Here is a 20,154-nt window from a genome sequence, read left to right on the forward strand (position 1 = left end):
GAGTACAGATAACAGCTGAACTGAACCAGACAGGCTGGAGACTTTTCAGACTTCCAGCGAATACTGAGTCATGTCTTACAAGAAAATAGGGAGTTGCAACTTGGCCTATGGCTAAAAACAGGATGTAATTACAAGCCACTTCTTCAGTATTTGGGTTGCACTTTTGATATATTACTGACAATCACACATGCACGCATGCACGCACGCACGCACACACACACAAACTTTTACATATGAAGATGTGAAAATAGTATGTAGTGTATGTTTAAAAAAATACAAGGGCCACTACAAGGGCCACTACTGAGAGTCAGTAGTGTAGAAACAGTCTCGCACAAAAACAGAATTATTCCTGGACTCATGACACGTGCACTGGCCAATTTTGTTCTTGCCATTGTAAAGAAAAAAAATATATAGATAGGTATATAAAAGATATGACTCAAAATTAAATCAAATTAATGCTTATTAGTTTGTTTTTTGTGCATACACATGGTCTGAGGTAGTTCTTAATATGTTTGCAGAGTACGATCCAATTCAGGTTGGAAATTGTTAATGAATCCTGGATTAGTGTGTAAAAGTATGCACACTTTAAGCACAGATTTGTGCGTACACACTGTTTGTGAATCCGGCCCATTGTTTCAGTGTTATAAGAGCAATATTTAGGAAGACAGACAAAAAAAATACACAGCTAAAAACAAGGACAACACAGCTGAACAAAGATAAATATACTATAATGTACATAAGAGTACGTGAAAAGTATATAAATAAACACATAGCAACAACGACAATATACACTGTCCTTACAAGCCTCTGTAAACTGTAAACAAGGATGTTGTTGACAAAGTTTCCATTCTTTCTGCCATTTCTGCTGTCCCAAAGTGTCATGCAAATGTCACAGCTTGATAACTTGCGTATCATCAAAATTTCGCAATTTCCCACTCATAATTACACCTTTGGAGGGCCGTTCATGTGCTCGTAACTTGTAAATACTGTAAATACAATATTTCTGAGGAGCAGGTGAAGGCAGCAGTAATATGGAATACGCTGTTTATATGCTCAAACACATGAACAGACGACTCCAAAAACATGGTCATTAAGAGGTTATTCATGTCCATGTGAACACACTCAACTTTGTATTTAACTAGAGGCATTATTTTTCCCTGTTCTATTGATCTGCTTCAAATTTTGCCAACCTGCCACCTTTCTGCTTGAGAGATTGCTGTTAGACGATATGTCTGGTTAAACTAACAAATAAAATAAAATGAATTTGACTGTGATTGTAAGAAAATATACAGTATTTTCTGCCACCGACCTGCAGCCTCTCTATGATGTTCCTGTAGTCTTTGGAGGACGTCAGGCCCGAGTCTCGCCTGGAAGTGTTCTTAGCAGACAGCCTCCAGCTGAGGATGCTCTTCTGCACCACATTATTGGACTTGACAAACAAGTTGTTCACCTGACTGTCCAAGTCCACTGGGATGGCAATGGCTCTGCTTTTAGCTGGGTAGAGTGTAGAAAAATGCAAATATTTCTATTTAATGCTTTTATCATGTGCCAAAATGCCCTTTGGAAATTAAAAATAGCGGTAAGTGACTGATGTTAGCGCAGTGTCTTACCAACGTCTGAGAGAACTTTAATGCAAGCCTCCACTGAGGCCTTCTGAACAGGGTTAAGCCAGTTACAGTGGTACACCCTGAACACTCCCTGAAGCAGCTGGACAAATACCGGCTGACGAGTCTGTAAGACAGAGAGAGACAGCAAATTTTTTTAAAAAAAAGGATAAAAACAAAACAATACTACATAGGATAAATGTAGGAGAAAAATAGTGAATAACAATTAAATAACTGGTGTTTTTGTTCCTTGACTAGGTTGAATTTAAAACCAATTTGGGCCAGAAATGGAAATGTGAGGATACTAAAGCACCTATGGTGGTCTACAGAACAGCTTTGGGTCCAGCTGTTTGTAATCATATGCCCATCACACCAAACCCGTGTTTAGCAGAGAGTACAACTAATATTCTTCACCACTGTGATAAAAGAGCAAAAACTATGAGCTGGCTGCAGCCCTAGAGTACAATAAATACCTCCGTTATCTTTCCAAGAATGGCGGCCTGTTACGAGAAAAAGAGGATCTTAACATCATGATTTATTGGTAAACCTCAGCAAGCAGAATTCTCAGAATGTGCTTCTAAGACTAAAGACTATCAAGAAAGTTAATTAACCATTTCTACTGTGATCGAGTTGGAACGAAACAATTCCACACAACAAGACAACAGGGCGCCAAGTGTGTAATACTACACCACGATGTTACTGTATGAGGGATTTGGCCATCTATGAGGGGTGGTGGTTCGGATTTACTGGGAAAGTTGTGGGCGACAGGACACCAAAACATCAAGGTCTAAGAAAAGAAGTGACCACGCTGCATGAGTGCATCATCTGCACCATGTCCCAGCGTAAAGTCTTTTGCAACAAACCCACAGATTTGGAAACAGCACAATCTGTGAGCTGACTAAGCTATGAGAACATTCAAACCCACACAGAGGAGATACTTAAGATTCATGGCCTGTTAATAAAAACCCAAGGGTTGGTAAACAAAATGCGGGGGATAGATGCCGTTACTTACATACATACGGCGAGCCATCTATGCAGAGAGAAGAATCATTTTTTATCGTATATTTAGAGAGACAGACTTATATAGAGGTATAAAAGCAGGCTTCCTCTCTGTCAAACGTCTAAACTCAAGCATAATGGTTTATAGATTTTAAATGGCAAGTGCAAGACCGCTTGTGATATGCATTTCAAATGCTGTATTTCAAAATCCAGATTACCTGTAGGCTTGTGCTCTGGTCAGAGAAAGGAGAGCTAAAGAAACATGTGACAATGCTCATGACGGTCTCAGTTACATAACGCTCCAGCATGGTATCCGCATGCTTCCTGTCACTGGTGTTGTTGCACACCTAGGCAAGGACAGAAAAGATATTAGCATGACGCACAACCACTGGATCACACTTCCTGCATGTGGGCGACAAGTAACATATGTTCACTGCCTGTTGTGTTGACACAGTCACCCAAACCCATTACATAACATGAAGCAGGAGAGCACTCTCCTTTTATTGATTACACTCTCTGATATCAGTAGATGTTGCTTTGAGATTTCGGATTCACTGGGGCTTACCCGACAAATGTCCACCAGGAAGTTCTCAAACAGCTTCCACATGTGGTTGGAGGTATAAATCTCCTTCATCTCCACCTCTGTGTCCACATAGCAGTGGTTCAGGAAGTTGATATAGGCAATCTTCACCTATTAGGATCCAAAAAAAACAAACTCATTTATGAACAGTGATCTGGTGATGCATAGACAGAACGTAGCCCTCAAACACCTGCTGTAAACATGTGTATCTGGCACACAGCATGTGTGCAGCAACATGTGTTCCTCAGAATTAATAACTAGGTCAGAACCCACAAAAATAAAAACCTGCTACACATGCTGTGTCATTGTATATTCTATTATTAGGGGTTTAAGCGCAATGGGCGGAAACCCTATTGGCTTCATGCAGGTTTATTATTATTAACCCTTAGAGCCCGTTTTAATACTACACACACTTGTATCGATCTGTGCACAAAATGCACTTTTCAAATCAAGCTTTAGAAAATGTTATACATTAATATTATTTTCTACTTTACTGTGTGTATTTTAAACCACCATCAGTCCTAATCATAAACATCAAATATCCATTAATTTTCAGAATTTTAACCCTTTTAAATGCCAGGTTTTTGCCATGATGCCGCTATCTTTTTAGATAAAACCCCCTCCACCCAAAAAAACCTGCCACCAGTGAATCGTAAAACTTGATCATCAGTTACAGTTGTAAAAAACAACCAATCTTTGTGAATATTTTCTTAGTCTTTAAAAGAACCAAAATGTTTCACAAATGACAAAAAGTGGGTAATGGAATTGCCAGCCCAGCTTTTGTCTTATATGAATGAGGGCCTGTCCGACTGTCATAAAACCTTTTGGTTATTTTTAATGCAGCTTTTAACCTTCAACAGCCCAGGCTGGCTTGAACCCCAGAAATGCAGTCTACAGGTATATTTTTAATTTTCAAGAGTCATTTCGAGTCATTCAAACCTCAGGGATACAGTCTTCATGGGTGACGACTCGCACAATATCATCCAGGGGCAGCAGCGAGTTACACTTAATCTCAGTGTAGACGTTCTTCCCCTCAGTGCAGACAGCCAGCAGTTCCACCAGGTGGATATGGTACATTAGTGGACTGTTTTCATCCATGCGGTCTCGCTCTGATCGCATCATCTGGACCAGGGTCTGGAACGAGGCACGGTCATTGTAGAACACCAGGACGTCCTCGCCTGAGTTCACCAGCTGAGTGGAGGAAAGTCACAGCAGAGAGTGCAGTCAGTTAGCCTTATTGTAAGCATCATCAAACCGCGTATAGTATCACCACTTTTTTCCTCAAACACATCTGTCTTTCTGCTTTGTTTTAAATCACTATCTCCTCTGCAGTGACGTTACAAATGTTTTTTCGCCTGGCATAAGGATCACAGAACTGACCTCTGCCATGACAATGTCCTGGCACTTCTTGATGAACTTGTTCTCGGCCTTCACAATGGTCTGCAGGAACTTGAGATACTGGACGTGCCGACCATGAGTCTCAGTGCAGTGGACAAAGTGCTGAACCACTCGCTCGTTGATCTCGCTGCACAGCTGGAAGTTATTCATGAAGATGTGCTGCATGGTGATCGCCTCCAGAATCTGAGAGATTTGGAAAAAGAGACAGTGTGAAAATTAATGATCACCTGTGCATTACAGATTTGCTTTTCTAAAAGAGAGTACTGTAATATGGAACCTTGTCAGCTGTAGAAATCAATCCGTGTGAGTGAACCTGAGATGCTTGTACTACTCACCCCTGGGTTGAGAAACAGGTTGATGTGTTTGTGGAGCAGAGCCTGATTCTGCTGATTCCCTGCACAGAAATTCTGCAGAAACTCATGAGCTAGTTTCATGATCTCCTGCATTCGGACGTCCTCGCCCTAATGCATAAAACACACAGCAGGACTTCCTGTTAATTTACTTTACATTAATGGGAAACTGCAATGCAATGTGTGAAACCTACAAAAAGCTTTAATGCTTCCTAATTATTCTGCATGTGATACAATATTCAGTGTTGCACCTTCTCATAGGGGATCTGTAGGAGCTCCAGCACCACGCTGTGAGCTCCCATGTTCCTCAGCAGCCTCTGCTGCTGCTTTTTACTCTTCTTCCCCGAGCTCCCCTCCTGGACACACAGCTTACTGAGGCGCAGCAGAATCTGCACACACACACACACACACACACACACACACACACACACACACACACACACACACACACACACACACACACACACACACACAGCGGGAGGATTTTAATTTCAGGCGACAAATTACTAACATGAAAAACAAGTTAATATATAAATGAGCATACCTCTTTTACAACCCTGTAGTTGTAACTGCTAGTGCTTTCTGTCGACTTCTTGTCTGAAGTAGGCGAGTCTCCCTGTTAAACAAGTGATATTACTCTAATTTAATCTACACTGAGGTATATTAGGCACTTAATGCACTCTCCTTCTTTGTCAGAACAAATTTTTTTTCGGATTTTTAATTCTCGCACACTGCACCTTCTTTTTGTTGTCTGACTCTGAGGGTCCATCTCCGTCCATCCCATCTTCTCCTTGCCTTTTATAAACCCACAGTTCAGACTTCTCCACAATAGAACGCAGCTGGTCCAGATCAGACTTGATCTGCTTGTAGTTATCCACATCCTGACTTGTCACCAGCAGCTGCACCTACATTCAGGAGAAAAGTATCAGCTAGATTTGCATTAACTTTGTTTTTTTGTTGTCCAAAAATTGTTGGACTTCTAAAAATAAATACAGCCTCATGTGCCAATAAAGTTACCACAATGGCTCCGAAGCTTTCATCAGTCAAAGTTTTTGGAACAATTTGGATTTTCTGCGTTTTTCCCATCTCTTAAAAGCTTTTGCAGATTTGTTTGACCAGAAACAGTGAGGACAATGAGGCAGAAAGACACATCAGTGAAGGACAGAAGAGCAGAGCCCACAGTTTATTTTCATAACTCAGATTGCTCACTATCAACAGGTTTCAAAGTGATATTCAGGTGGATGATGATGACGAGGAGGAGGATGTGGACAGCACACAGACAGAGAGAGAGCGAAAGTGTTGAGACGTTGGTTGTGGAGATGAGAGGAAGACAGCTCAGTCCCTCCAAGTAGCTGCTGTGCCGAAAACAAGATGCAGGGAGAGAGTGGTGACAGCCAGGGAGGGACCTCCAGTGGAGAGAAGTTCAGGTGGAAATGTGTTTCGTATTGCCAATTTTCACCAAGGTTAAAAACAATACATGGGACTTAATGCGCAAGGTTTCTGTGTATAACTTTATTTCCTCAGACGGCAGAAAAAATAAATTCAGTGTGCAAAAGCCTTTAATCTCAGAAATCCTTAAATTTCGCAATTGCCAGTTATGCACTTGAACATTCGAGTGCTAGCCCAGATGTGTGCATAGTCAGATATTAAAATGAGTTATCAAAGAGTGGACATACTTGTTTGAAGGCCATGAGGACCTCCTGCCTCTGGCTGAAGTGTCTAAAAAGCAGGTGAAGCGCTCCAGACACCAGAGGAGGGTAATCGTGCATGGTCAGGTGCAGCAGGACCCTCAGGAATGTGCGACCACCGTGGTCGTCCAGGTCTAGTGGTGTGTTCTCCTCACTGAAAAGGTCATTGGAAAAGAAATGACATGAAGTTTATCTTGCTTCATCATTTCTCAAAATAGCTCAGAAAGATTAGCAAGCGATGGATTACCTTCCTCCAAATATCCCCTCTGCCTGTTCTTCAATGTTCTCAAAGTCAAGGTTTCCTCAAAAAATATCAAAGAATCAATGTCAACATTTATATGAGACCAAATGTTATATAAAGAAAACATTGACTTGTAATGGCAGGAAAAGAAAGGGTTAAATAAGTGTCATCAACAACGGCTCTTTTCCTTTAAGTGCCCCAGTAATGCCAGCCTCATACTAAACAACTTTAAAAATCTGGAAGTGGCTCACCTATATGGAAAGCACTCCTATTTTATTATATTAACTGCACCTGTGCTTTTCCTAATATTAAAGCCGCAATGTCTTCTGTTAAACAGGTCCATTAAATCAAGTGGCATCTTACCAGGCATCTGACCTGTGACATTATTGGTTCCGTTCTGAATGGCAGTGTTGTCTCCTTGTGGGTTGTTCTCATCAAACTCTCGTTTAAAGATACAAAGCAAGCAGGAGATCCTGTAGTCCAGCCGTACATTCAGAATAAACTGAGGGAAAGAGAAAACATTACAATGCAAATAATAAAAATCAAAGTGTTTGCTGTAAAGGAGGAAGCAGCTTCCTGATGTCCCACCTGGAGAATCTCGATGACCTTGAGTTTTGTGTCCATGACCATGATGTCTTCTCTCTCTGGTTCGATCTGGGCTTTCACCACGTCTCCCTCTGGCTGATGAGTTGGTGTGGTGGGCAACAAGCCGCCTCCTCGTAGCACCACCTGTGTCATCAACTCCCCAACTCCATGGATGGACTTCATCACATTACTGCCAGCTACAGTTCATGCAAAAACAGAGCGATAATAAATCCACAGACATCATGACTACTTGTGTGGCTTGATCTTTGACAGTAGAATGGACATTCTCATTCAAATCCACTTAAAAGAGACATTGTCAAAGCAGATTCCACTTTTATGATAACCATTGCCAATGCAACTGTTGTAGCAGGCTAACTTCTGTATAAACAAACTGACTCTGGCTAAGTTGCAAACTCAGGATGTTTTCAAACAAAGGGGGACAGAGAGGGAATGACATGCAGCAAAGGGCTGCGGGTTGAAATTTAACCTGCAGCTGCTGCAGCAAAGACAAAACCTGTACATGGAGCTCCCACTTTACCAGGTGAGCTACTGGGCGCCACTCGGCTACTTTTAAAGTAATACTTACTGTTATTACCCTGTTTCTCTTACTGCTATTGATTGCATGTTTGTTAAAACACTTGACTTATGTCAAGTCAGGTTTTAAAGGTTTTAAAGGGTTAATCTGCCAACATTTCTATGGTATCTCAACATTTTGTCATTTATGAAAATTTAGATGTGAACTTCCCTTAAATTCCTTGCAGTTGCTGTATCTGTACACTGCTGCTAAAATGAAAAATTATTCAGTATTTCATTGAATATGTCAGTCATTAAATAATGTGGTGAGAATAAAGAGAAGAAACTGACAGCTACAATTACTAATGACATTTTGTGTACAGTGATACATCCACGATAGTAAAGGGAAACATTCTTCATTGATGTACAGTAAAGACAGTGAAGCCTCAAAAGAGGTTTGATGTTTACCTTTGTTCTCCTCGCCTTTCTCTATCTTGTTGATGGGGTAAATGGTGCTGACATGGACGCAGTCTAAAATGTTAAGTAAGATCTTTGTCAGCCGCAGCAGGTCGCTGAAGTTGTAGAAACCAAAGTATATGAGGTTCCTTGCGAGGTTCACTACCTATGAACAAGAACATTCAGAGCATGATTTATAATTTCATTAAATCATCTGTTCATACCTACCACAAATTAAGGCATTACCTCAAAGGTAAGCTTGTTTTTCTCCTTGTCAGAGAAGGGAATGTTCTGCGACACCACCTCTCTCAGGTAGTTCTCCACAAAATCCATCGTGAGGCAGAACCGCTCTTTGATCTCGTCCCTGGTGGTGCCATCGTTGTCATAGCTGCGTAATTAGAGGAGAAACACACACAAACAAGAGAGGCTTGGACATTTTTGGAATAGAAGTGCAAGACAACTAAAAGTATTCCTTAGATGAACTCACTCATCGATGGCGATCTTGGAGGGAATCTCAGACCAAAGACGGGCGTATTTGACAGGTGTGACTTGTTCCTGAGGGTCACGGTCCACATGCATGTGCAGCATAAGGCGGCAGAAAGACGCCCGCAGGTCAAAGGGCAGATCCTCATCAGACATACAGCGCAGAATCAAATCCACATCCAGCTGACCAGAGATCTTGTTTATAGCCAGGTACTGACGGTCCAGACACATTCGGGCAAAGAGGTTCAGCTGGCACCTGCAGGTTTGGAATTATTGGGGTTGCGTCTTATCGTTTTTATCAGATTTAAGTTATTGTTATGTTTTAACATGTATAACCAGAAACATCTCACCTGTAGTAGCTGACTACCTCCTGGTCCTCCTTCTGACCCTCCTTTGCATCCTGAGCCAACTCCCGGACACTCTTACTCCGGATCTCCTTACAATTGTCTTTCCAGAACAGCCAGACCTCCTCTTCGTCCTCCGCCTCCACTGGACTCTCCCCATTTGTCGCTGGCTCAATCTCAAACCTAGATAATACCAATCTAGTGAACAGCATAAATGTTATTTTTAAAAGCTCATTAAGTTGACCAACAATTGTATTTATTGAGAAAAATGAAAAACTAACTTGGTTTCGATGAGGATGTCAGCATTGGTTGGGTCCAGTACTGCATTGCAGATGAGCTCCTGTGTCACAGGGATGGACTTTTGCATGGACACGCAGAGATCTGAGAGGTAGTCCAGAAACCTGGGCAAAAGATTATAATACATTTCATTTATTTTTCACAGGCAACGGGTTAAAGGGAGACCTTTTATGCTTTTCCGTATGTTGTGTCTTATAAGAAATGTGGCCAGTGTTTCAAATGATGAGGTTAACCTACATAAAAGTGGTCCTTGTGGGCTAAAAAATTGGGTTTGCTATTGTCTAGAACATTCAATTTGTTCTTACAATGTTATCATATGAACGCAGATTTTTTTTAAACGAAAAAGACTTTTGAGTTTTTAGTAGGGCCATTATTGTCTAAACATGGCCTTAGCATTCTCAGGTGAAGGGTGAATATAGGTGTTCCAGCATAGACAGCATGAGAAAAATAAAGTACTTTTTGACCATTAACTCATTGAGAGCCATTGACGTATATATACGTCATTCAAAAGCCAACGCTTGAGTGCCATTGACGTGTATATACATCAAAGTGTATTTTCGTCAGCTGGCACAAGGGGGCGCTCTCACACTCCCTGTGTGTAATTTTGCTGCTGGGATTCTTAGTTGTAGTACTTTTGTACTATGGTAGCTCAAAACATGAGGTGGAGTAGCCGGGATCAGAGAGCAGAGCAATCTGTAAGGAGGTTATTCAAAACTACGGCAACGAAGCTACATCAATTCAATATCGGCATAATATGCCCCTCAAAAAAACGGAGAGGGTCAAGTGGCCAGTTGAAGAAACTCTCATGGAGTCTCAGCCCCCCCCAGCTATTTGGTGTTTTCAGAGTCTTTGTACACAATATTCTGTGGGTCTTGAAAGATGACTCAAAATGGCCAGAAAAGCTGGCACAAGCCACTTTCCATTATATAATAGGGCTTAAAGATTGTAAATATGTTCAAGTAGAAACCTCAAATAGGTACTAATCTGATAATGAGCATAATAGGTCCTCTTAAAGAGTTAAGAGATATGCATGGTCAATTTCAGACTATATTACAGGTGTATGTCAGTAAGTACAGGAAATACTGATGCCCTTTTTTGCTCTCACTCTTTCAGTAATACAGTAAAACAGTTTGAACTGTGAGGCTGTCCTTTGTCCATGCTTCTGAATCAGCCTGATTCACATATCATTAACAGCAATTGACAGGACTTTAACACAACGCAAGCACACACTAACAGTCAGCAAATTACTCGCAATGCCAAGGTCATGCACAGGCAGATCCACTCATACTCCACTGCACACATTTGAATACATTAACATAGATTTACATTCCTCAGGAGCTGTTATACAAACAAATCTGACCCAAACTGGCCACAGACACTTCTGAGCCAGTCTGTGCACCAGCCAGGGCCTGTCCCTTCCTGTGAGCCTCACCTCGGCTCCCTGTTCTTCCTCACTAGAGTCACAAATGTGTCTATCTCGGCAGCAGTGATGTGTTTCTCCAGCAGCTTGCGGTTGTTGTGCAGCAGAGCCGTTATTGTGTCCTCTGCCAGCACGTCATATCCTATCTGCTTCTGCATGAAGCGGAATTGTTTGGCTATGTATTCCTGTAAAGACAAGGACAGTGGGGGTGATTACTGAAAAGTAAAGGCCATGTTATCAGGGGTCAGAGTGGAGTCATTGTGTCGGTCTACCTGGTTCTTCCTGTAATCCTGCTGGGAATGGCGTAACACTCTATAGCACAACCTGCAAATGTGTCTGAACGGAGCGTGGCGCTGGTCTCCAAGCTCCTCCAGCCGTAGCATGGGACCGTCGCCACTGTCTGTGAATGGGGCTTGGAGGAGTTTGAAAATCTGAAATGAAAATGGACAATTTAAATAAGGTATAATAAAGTTAAAGGGGTACTTTGCCATTTTTTTTACCAACTTTGCATCATAACAATGTGAGTAGTGTGTGTAAATGAACTATGGTGAACCTTCCTCCTTTTAACCAGAGCTCAGAATCAGTGACTTCTTTAAAATCACTTCTTAAGTCCCGTATTTATAGACTTGATTTTATGTGATGTCTTCTACTTTTTATAATTATTTTTTAAGATTATTTTTTGAGCCTCCTGCCTTTATTAAAGAGGACAGCTTAGGCATTGAAAAGGGGAGAGAGAAGGGATGACATGCAGCAAAGGGCCAAGGTCAGAATTGAACCATTGGCCACTGTGGCAAGGATATAACCTCTGTACATGAGCGCCCACTCTACCAACTGGTGCCCTGTTGTCATTTATTTTAATTCATCTATCTTAGTTTTTCTATTTTTTATTAGATTTTAATTTATTCTTTTAATGTTCTGATTGTGTTAAATTCCATAATAAGAAGTATTATTTCTGTGTTTACTGCTCATATTCCTTGAATTGTATTTACTCTTATTGGTACTGGTTGTTATTGTTAATTTTGTGTTTAATTGTTTCTCTTTTGTCTGATATTATTGTTAGGCTCTTATGGTTCTGTTGCCTCTGCCTCTTGCTTCTACTTTGCCTTATTTGTCAAAGAAAAACTATGAGATAAAAAATGGTAAAAATAGGCAGCACCGATCAAATATAAACCAAACCTCTGTTACTGTGGTGCCTATTTATCATCTCAAATGTTTTTAGAAACATGTTTTAGCCTTCTTTTCAGCTGTAATAAGAGATCATGTGTTACCAGCTGGCCACCATTGTGTCAAATGGATGAGTTTGGATTATGCCACCCATCAGTTTATTGTGCCGTTGAGGTGCAGTGCATTCTGGTAGTTTTTTACCACTTCTCTGTTTTCTCTGGTCACGTAGCACCAATTTCAAATGTATTCATGACTTTGTACTTCATAGACAGCCTTTTTTTAGACCCCCTTAAACACAAACCTTAAATTGAGTGTAGTTTCAGTTTGTTTTTTAAGACCAACCTGCTTCAGGATATTCTGCTCCCTCATGAGCTTCTGTCGTTCTCTGTTGGGTTTGTTAACCATGATCTCCAAAACGTCCTGCCCGCTGTTGGGGATGTCCACCACAAAGAAAACTAGATCCTCCAGGAGCTTGGTGACAAACCTGAAGAAGGGAATATATGTAAAAGTCAAACAGTTGTAAATGATTCAGCATCTACTTGAGTCATACCTGGGTGTCCTTATATTAGATGTTTACAAGTATATGCTGTACACAGTAAGATTATATACATAAAACATGTAGTGTTTTAAGTCTGCAGCAGATATTTGCCCCTTAGTACCTTCTCTCATTTTGTGTGATGGTGCCCTTTTCAAGCTTGCCAGCAATGGACGCCAGCACTTTGCTGGCATCATTTGCAAAGTCTAAATCACGCACTTCTGCTGGTGGCACAGGTACTATGGCAAAAGCTTCTTTGTCCTCCTTTACTGCTGATGTTCCAATCTGGAAAAAATCAATTGTTATTAGTTTATCTGTCAAGAACAGCTCAGTGATGCAGTACATCTTGACCTAGCTGTCAGCTGCTCACCCGTAACATAACAGGTTTCTCCTCTTCTTTGTCGATGGGGTTGTTGGTGCTGTGGACCCATGTGTTGGTGCACAAGTGTCTTAGTCTCACATATGAGCTCCTGAAAGGGACAGAGGAAGTTGTCTGAGATCATTAAAAATATAAATGAAGCTGCAGGGCAAAGGACAAGGTGTCAGAATGCTTAAAAAATCTGAGCAGTTATGGAAAAGGTTTATTCCTGCAACAACCTGAATGGTCATTAGGTTGTTGCAGCCACTAGTCCTATCACAGTGTCCTTTTGGAGGTGAACCTGTTTTAACTTTTGAAAACATTGGGGAAAAGGCAATCAGCAACTTGGCAAGAAATGTCCTACAAAATGCAAGAAATTTGTAAAAAGGTGGGAAAAAGACAGAGGTAGAGAGATTATTAGTGAATTATCAAAACACTGGGGATGTGATTAATTAATTAAAGATTATATATTTAAAATCATGTATTATAAATCTATTTTTTATTTTATTAGTAGTATTTTTACTATAATATTATTAATATTCTTTTCAGAATGGTATCTCTGTTGATGGGTTGATATTAGATTTTATTTAGGGAACTGTGTTGAGATACTCAATAAATATACAAAACACACTGAAGCTCCAGATGAACTTCTTTCATTTTAGACACACCTGGTGCTTTCCTCTTTAGCCATCCTCATGCCAAACTATAAACCAAGGACACAGGACATCTCCCAATCTTTTTTATGTTATTTTGAGGTTTTATTGACGTTTCTGATAGGACAACTAGAGAGATTATAGAAAAAGGAAATGCAAGGGAGTGGGGATGACATGCAGCATATAGGGCCACCAGCTGGACTCAAACCCGGGGCTGCTCCAAGGAGCACACACAACCACTAAATATGGGGCACGAACTCTACCAACTGAGCCATCTGGAGCACAATCTCACAATCTAATAGGTCAACTGACAAGAAGTGTGATGAGCACATTTATGTTCTCGAGACCTTTGATTTTGTCTTAAGAAAGATTGATATATTTTCTCTAGCGCCCTACTTAGAATAAATTAATCCACATAAACCCACACTAGAAATACAAGAGGAAAGAAAATGCAACCACAAGCAACAGTAATAGTAATATTTGTTCCTGACATACTTTGATGTCTTTGATACTTTGATTGTCGATTACAGTCCGGGACTTTTTTGCAATGTCATACCGCACTTCCTCTCCCTCATCATCCGGTGTCTATTGTGACTTATCGGTTCAAGCAAAAAAAAAAAATGTTTTTTAATTATTATTTGCAAACATCAAAATAACAATGTCAACAATACTGCTTTGGTAAAACCTCCGATGAGTAGATAGTATTGTTTAGTGTCCAAGTCCATTTAACCAGCTGCTGATCTTCAAACAGTAGATGTCTCTGTATCTGTGTTTACCTCAATGTGTGTGTAGGTGTGTGTGGGTGTGTGCATGTGTGTGTGAGCATCTACATCTATCTATCTATATATCTATATATCTATCTGTCTCCACCTGGTGGTTTAAACAGATTAGCCTGAAATGATTCGCTGTATTTTCTGCACACACACACACAGACACACACACACACACACAGACACACACACACACAGTAACTACAACATGATAAATATCCCATTGACGTACATGAGGGAGACAAAATGTTTTAACACAGTCCAACACTCCACCACCTGTTTCTCAAGTCTCATAAAATGATTATAAATGAACACCTCAATGACACAGCACTGATAAAAACAGGAGATTATGATCACGTGAGGCAGGAGTTATTAGACAGGTGCACCTCATAAATTGTTTGGGTGGTTTGTTGGTATATCCGTTTCCATCCTCGCTGCTCAGAGGTGACACAGGAGCAGGATGTGTAAACACACTTCCACGATCAGGAAGAGTCTGCTTACAATGGCATCGTCAGCCAAGTATGTGGCATTACAGATTAGCCAGTAGTGACCTGCACAGTATCATCTCTCCTCCATTAAGCACTAAACCTTTACACATAGTAAAGTCTGAGCCAACTGCGTCTTTCATACCCGCCACACGTGTGTGAGTGTAGGTGTGAGTGTGTGTTGTTAGGCCTACAGGACACACAGCAGACAGTAGCCATATTCTTGGCAGGCATTACGTAAACGGCTACTGGAGCTAACAGGCTTACCTTTGTGTACCGGTTCTGCGAGGAATTAATTAATCCCCCTGGCTAAAGTTTGAGGGACAGGGTTATTTCAGGTACGCATGGGAGGAGCTTGCAGTAGTAGCCTGCAGCATGCAGGCACGCACCTGACTGTGACACAATGGAGGCTCTGACACGAGGCAGAGGGCCTCTGTTTTTATTTGATGTTTGGTGACAGGGACAAGTGTACTGTTGTAATTTTAGAACCATACAAGAAAGGAACAAAACAGCAGCTCAATACAAATGTACCCTAAAAATATAAGAACAGCTACACATCATGAGAAATAAAGCTGCTTTTATCCTCAAGTCCAGGAAATATTACATCATTGTTAAATATTTTGCTAAATGCATCATCAAATGCATAACCCAGTATGAGTAATTTTAATCCTCAAGGCCTGTTTTAATATTATACACACTATTATACATATTGCTCTGTGCACAAAATGGGCTCTTCAAAATATCAAACATCCATCAATATTCACAATTTTAACCCTTTAAATGCTGGGTTTTGAATATTTCCAATGTTTAACATGCTATGTAGATTTTATTTATTTATTTTGGATGATCACAGCATTGGGTATGTTGATGATCAGCAGCAATATTGATTGTGATTGATTGAGTGCAACTAGTGGATATAGCATGTATTTTCTCCATATGCCAAACATGGTAAAAAAAAATGACATCATCTGGTGGAAAATAGTAAAAATGACAAATTACAAGGAAAAAGCAGAGAATGACACCCAGAAATAATACAATGCATGTTTTTATGCTTTGATGGCTGTGGGATCAAAAATTGCAGTTTGAATGGGTTTCAATGACGTATTTTTTTAACTTAACAGTATGAATGTAATAATTTTGTTTACACAGTGTATTTTAGACTTTTTGTAGGAGCTGAGCTGGAAATTTCAAGATTCAACAAAAATATACAATATTGCCAAAATGTATGCAATATGCATGAACGTGGCCAAAATGATAAAAAAATTAAGAATGAAAAGCATGTAAAATGCAGCAAACTATCCCTAAGGGTTAAACTAACCTGGGAGGAAAGAGCAGATTTCTGATTAAACCTTTATCTTCCAGATGTTGTGTTTGCTCGTGAAGATATTCTCAGTGTTTACTCAACATTGCGTTTTGAGGTTTTGGCTCAGGCACATAACATTAACCTTAAATGGCATTTTGAAATGTAGTTTTTTCCCTCCTGTGCCCACTGTCCATGCCTTCTCTCAGCCTGATTACAATAGCTTCCTGTTTCATGCCATGCTGGGACTTTCCTTGTCCCCTTTGGCTAGTATCAGACTTTCCAAAGGTGACCATTGCACTGACATTCACACACAGGTGTATTTTTCAAAGACCGTGTACATTTTCCACTTCAGCTGCATGGTATCTTGGGACAGCAAATGTCAGCACTCACAAATAAATATATGATACTTGACTTACTGACATTTCAACTCCGGAAATGTGTTTATTTTCTTCTTCTGCTGTGCATCATTGAACATGTCAAATACTCATTTGTGAGCACTGACAGTTTGTTGTTTGAAAACAACATATGACACAATACTGAATTTACTTTACACTGTACAAAGTCTGCATGGAAACCAAGAGAATAACTAACTTGAACTTCTTCTATTATGCTGTACGCAGTGCTATTTTATTATTTGTGCTTTAACATTCTTAATGTTCTTCATTTTGTTTTTTTCACAAGAAGGCAGGGGAGGGGCTATATGGGTTTCTTTTTATTTTATTCTGTCAACCTTTTTATCAGGGTAGCCCTTTTTGCCTAAGCTTAAAAAACTGTTATTATTATTATATTTGTTTACAATTACAGTTACATACAGCTATCTGTTGCATGTATTAGCCCTCCTGAAAACCCACAAAAGAAATACATTTTTGATCTCTGTAAAAGAAAAAAAGGAAAAGAAAGAAATCAGGAGTAAAATTTCCCACAGATGTAACCAACTCTCTGTAACAGAGTCTTCTACTATCTGTGATTCAACTCAACACAGCAGACTAGTATCTCTCATTTGAATGTCAGGTCATTAAGTGACCAGAACAAACAGCTGGTAGCGTGAACGTTACAGACCCCACATAACAAAAAGTGTCCATAGCTACAAGCCCAAACAAACTCTCATCACCTCAGAAACGGCCTTCCTAGTAATGCTCCAAATTCCCCTTCAACTTCAAACATGAGTCAAACGTTTACTACTGCCACTTTGATTTGCTGTCGTCCTGACATCACTGTGGTCTCTCTGATTAGACAACGTGGTGTTGAGATATTTGTCACTCTACCCATTTCCCACCAGATTTTCCAACATGCCTGGTGTTGTTTTTTTCCACTAAAGGGCAGAGAAACGTTTCCCCCTGAGAGGTTCTCTGTAGTTGTCTCTGATATTTATCATCACTTGGCAGTCTCAGGCGTGTATGAACACTAATGGTGCCAATATTTAACAGCCCTGAGCAATTTTACATAAGCGAAACTTGTAGTTGTTACTAGAGGAGTGAAAATCATCACGTTTGTATCCTTACTGTCCTTAGAGGGATTGTTTGGATTTTTTGAAGTGGGGTTGTATGAGGTACTTATCCATTATCAGTGTATTATTTACAACAGGTAGTGGTAGGTGCAGCCTCAATTTGCACAAGCAGGCAGGAGTGCTGACACAGAATAAGCAATGTGCTGATGTGGAAAGCAGCAAAACATATTTTAGCCACCTAAAAAAAGTCCCGTCTTAAATATATATAAAAGTTGAAATGTATGCTATACTCAGAGAATTTTACATCTTTACTTTGCTGGCAGACAGCTCCTTTCCAACAGGGAAACCGTTAACAGCTTCAGTTCCACATCTATGATCTTGTAAATACACTAGACTCCACTGAGAAAAACTGTCAATTTAAGCCTGATGAACACAACAGCTGCTGGTCTTCTACTGCTTTAATCAGTTAGTAAGTGTTATTGTTAGACTTTGGTGAATCTGAATGAACACTTGCAAACACCAAAGTCACACAAATCATAAACAAAATAACTGCTTGAGGCAGTAGTAGACCAGCTGCTCCTTTGTTCAGCGATGTTAAATTACTGTTCTCAATAAAGTCTGGCTTCGGAGAGGGCAAATATAATGGCTTTAGTTACCTGCCACAAATTGCTGTCTGAAGGAAATCTAAGGTGATGAATAAATTCTTTTTTTAAGATTATTATAGGGCTTTTTTGCATTTATTACTGAATAACTGGAGAGCTACAGGAAAGGGGGCAGAGAGAGAGTGAGGTTGACGCACAGCAAAGGGCCATGGATTGAAGCCAGGGCCGCTGACAGTGACTCAGCCTACCACGTGAGCTAGTGGTGCCCCAAGCATTTAAAATATTCTAAATATACTTAAACTGAAACTGATTCTTTCAGGGGTTTTTTTTTTACTTTTGGCTGGCTGTGAAAGTAGACATTATCAAGAGATTTTTCTCTCAAAAATATTTAATGAAAATTCTCACTACATTTAATCATTAATTATTTCTGTATATGTGTTTCCTGATATTTCCTTTTTTCCTTTGCAATTTGTATTTTGTTCTATGAACTTCTTGGTTTTTAAGGATTAATAATTACTGATTTGTTACTATTGCTACTCTTGGTTGTCATTTATCTTTTGTTGTATTTTTCTGTAAAATTGTAATTTATTTTCTTTTTATTTCTTTATTTTTTGTTGTTGTTTTTGATTTTTTTAGCTGTTTTTAAGTTTGGGGGGGGCTCTGGCTTCCTGACCTCCCTTTGTTTTTTTAGTCAACTTGATTTCATTCAGTTTTTAATTGTGTGTAAACAAACTAAACTAAGTACCTCATACGACCCCACTTCAAACGATCCAAACTCTCCCTTTAAGTCATATTCTACCTCTGTGATATCTGAATGTCTTGTACATTTTAAATGAATCCAGGCCCTCCACCAGGAAATCTGTGTGTTTGTTGTGTGTGTACACTGTATATAATACCTGGGCACCATGGAGTCCCCGCCTCTCAGAGTGGTAGGGTCCAGCTCAAAGATGGAGGAGATGTCCATGCCGTCGGGAACTGGCACCAAAGTGTACATGATCTTCTCTTGCGGAGCTCGTAGACGACCCCGTAAAGCTTCATTATCTGCATCCTGCTCGAGTGAGAAAACATGAGGTGAGAGAAAGCAGAGGACCAGCTACAAACTAAAGTGAGGTTCACAACATTTATAGAGCCATGCTATCAATCCTCAGCTATGAAGAGGCCAAGGAGTATGCATGTTTTTACTTAAACCTACAGATAACCACTGAAGCTGATTTACACTTTTAACTGAGGAAGTGTAAACAAGAGAAACACACTTTAGTCATCACTACAGACTGGAGGGCCTCATGGCACAAGGCTGAGATCTACAGGTACACACACCGTCCCTGTTAGTAAGTGGTCTGCATGGTTTGTATAACACTGCCCCCCAATGGTGAATTTCTGTGAGACATACATCAGCTGAGATGATGCCATGGTGACACCCTGTGGTGATCTACTGCTACTAAAATTAAGGCACACAACCTAAATAAAAAGAGTTATTGATGAAAAAGAGGGCAGAAGAAGAAAATGGACAACAAAGCAGTGAAGACAGTACGAAACACGTGCAGACAACGATTTTTTGTGCGAGGCTGCTGCAGCCAATAAAGATTATATGACAGTACCTGGAAATTAAAGGGTGTAAAGTCCACCACCTAGAGCAGAGAGCAAAGATCCAGCACAGAATCAATCAGATTAGATCAATAGCAGTGGGAAAACCAGCATGACATTGCTAAGCACTCAGAGGAGAAGAAATCGAGTCTTACCGAGGACTGCTGCTCAGCACTCTCCTCCTCAAAGTCTTGATTCACCTGAAACACACTCGCATGTCAAACATTCTCATCATCACTCGTGTCAAATTCCAGTCACTGCACCAGGCATCAAATATACCTGCATGTCTTCAACT

General features: G+C 40.2%; 1 protein-coding gene across 3 annotated transcripts in view; it reads right to left on the minus strand.

The window, feature by feature from the left end:
• Positions 1 to 20,154, minus strand: part of itpr1b (inositol 1,4,5-trisphosphate receptor, type 1b) — a 123,792-nt gene that overhangs the window by 79,630 nt on the left and 24,008 nt on the right. For all 3 annotated transcript variants that reach the window (XM_042499025.1, XM_042499016.1, XM_042499007.1), the window contains exons 11-37: positions 20,015 to 20,059; positions 19,874 to 19,903; positions 19,172 to 19,323; positions 13,028 to 13,127; positions 12,782 to 12,942; positions 12,465 to 12,606; positions 11,231 to 11,389; positions 10,971 to 11,143; positions 9,523 to 9,642; positions 9,248 to 9,439; positions 8,902 to 9,153; positions 8,661 to 8,802; positions 8,427 to 8,580; positions 7,449 to 7,642; positions 7,224 to 7,362; positions 6,867 to 6,921; positions 6,608 to 6,773; positions 5,669 to 5,836; positions 5,476 to 5,547; positions 5,183 to 5,320; positions 4,917 to 5,042; positions 4,564 to 4,764; positions 4,123 to 4,374; positions 3,169 to 3,294; positions 2,822 to 2,950; positions 1,611 to 1,731; positions 1,310 to 1,494 (exon numbers count right to left, since the gene is read on the minus strand). In XM_042499025.1, coding sequence (XP_042354959.1) covers positions 1,310 to 1,494; positions 1,611 to 1,731; positions 2,822 to 2,950; positions 3,169 to 3,294; positions 4,123 to 4,374; positions 4,564 to 4,764; positions 4,917 to 5,042; positions 5,183 to 5,320; positions 5,476 to 5,547; positions 5,669 to 5,836; positions 6,608 to 6,773; positions 6,867 to 6,921; positions 7,224 to 7,362; positions 7,449 to 7,642; positions 8,427 to 8,580; positions 8,661 to 8,802; positions 8,902 to 9,153; positions 9,248 to 9,439; positions 9,523 to 9,642; positions 10,971 to 11,143; positions 11,231 to 11,389; positions 12,465 to 12,606; positions 12,782 to 12,942; positions 13,028 to 13,127; positions 19,172 to 19,323; positions 19,874 to 19,903; positions 20,015 to 20,059 — 3,894 coding nt within the window. The remainder of the gene's footprint in view (positions 1 to 1,309; positions 1,495 to 1,610; positions 1,732 to 2,821; positions 2,951 to 3,168; positions 3,295 to 4,122; positions 4,375 to 4,563; positions 4,765 to 4,916; positions 5,043 to 5,182; positions 5,321 to 5,475; positions 5,548 to 5,668; positions 5,837 to 6,607; positions 6,774 to 6,866; positions 6,922 to 7,223; positions 7,363 to 7,448; positions 7,643 to 8,426; positions 8,581 to 8,660; positions 8,803 to 8,901; positions 9,154 to 9,247; positions 9,440 to 9,522; positions 9,643 to 10,970; positions 11,144 to 11,230; positions 11,390 to 12,464; positions 12,607 to 12,781; positions 12,943 to 13,027; positions 13,128 to 19,171; positions 19,324 to 19,873; positions 19,904 to 20,014; positions 20,060 to 20,154) is intronic.

Source organism: Plectropomus leopardus, chromosome 2, assembly GCF_008729295.1.
Source record: "Plectropomus leopardus isolate mb chromosome 2, YSFRI_Pleo_2.0, whole genome shotgun sequence".
Classification (NCBI taxonomy): domain Eukaryota; kingdom Metazoa; phylum Chordata; class Actinopteri; order Perciformes; family Serranidae; genus Plectropomus; species Plectropomus leopardus.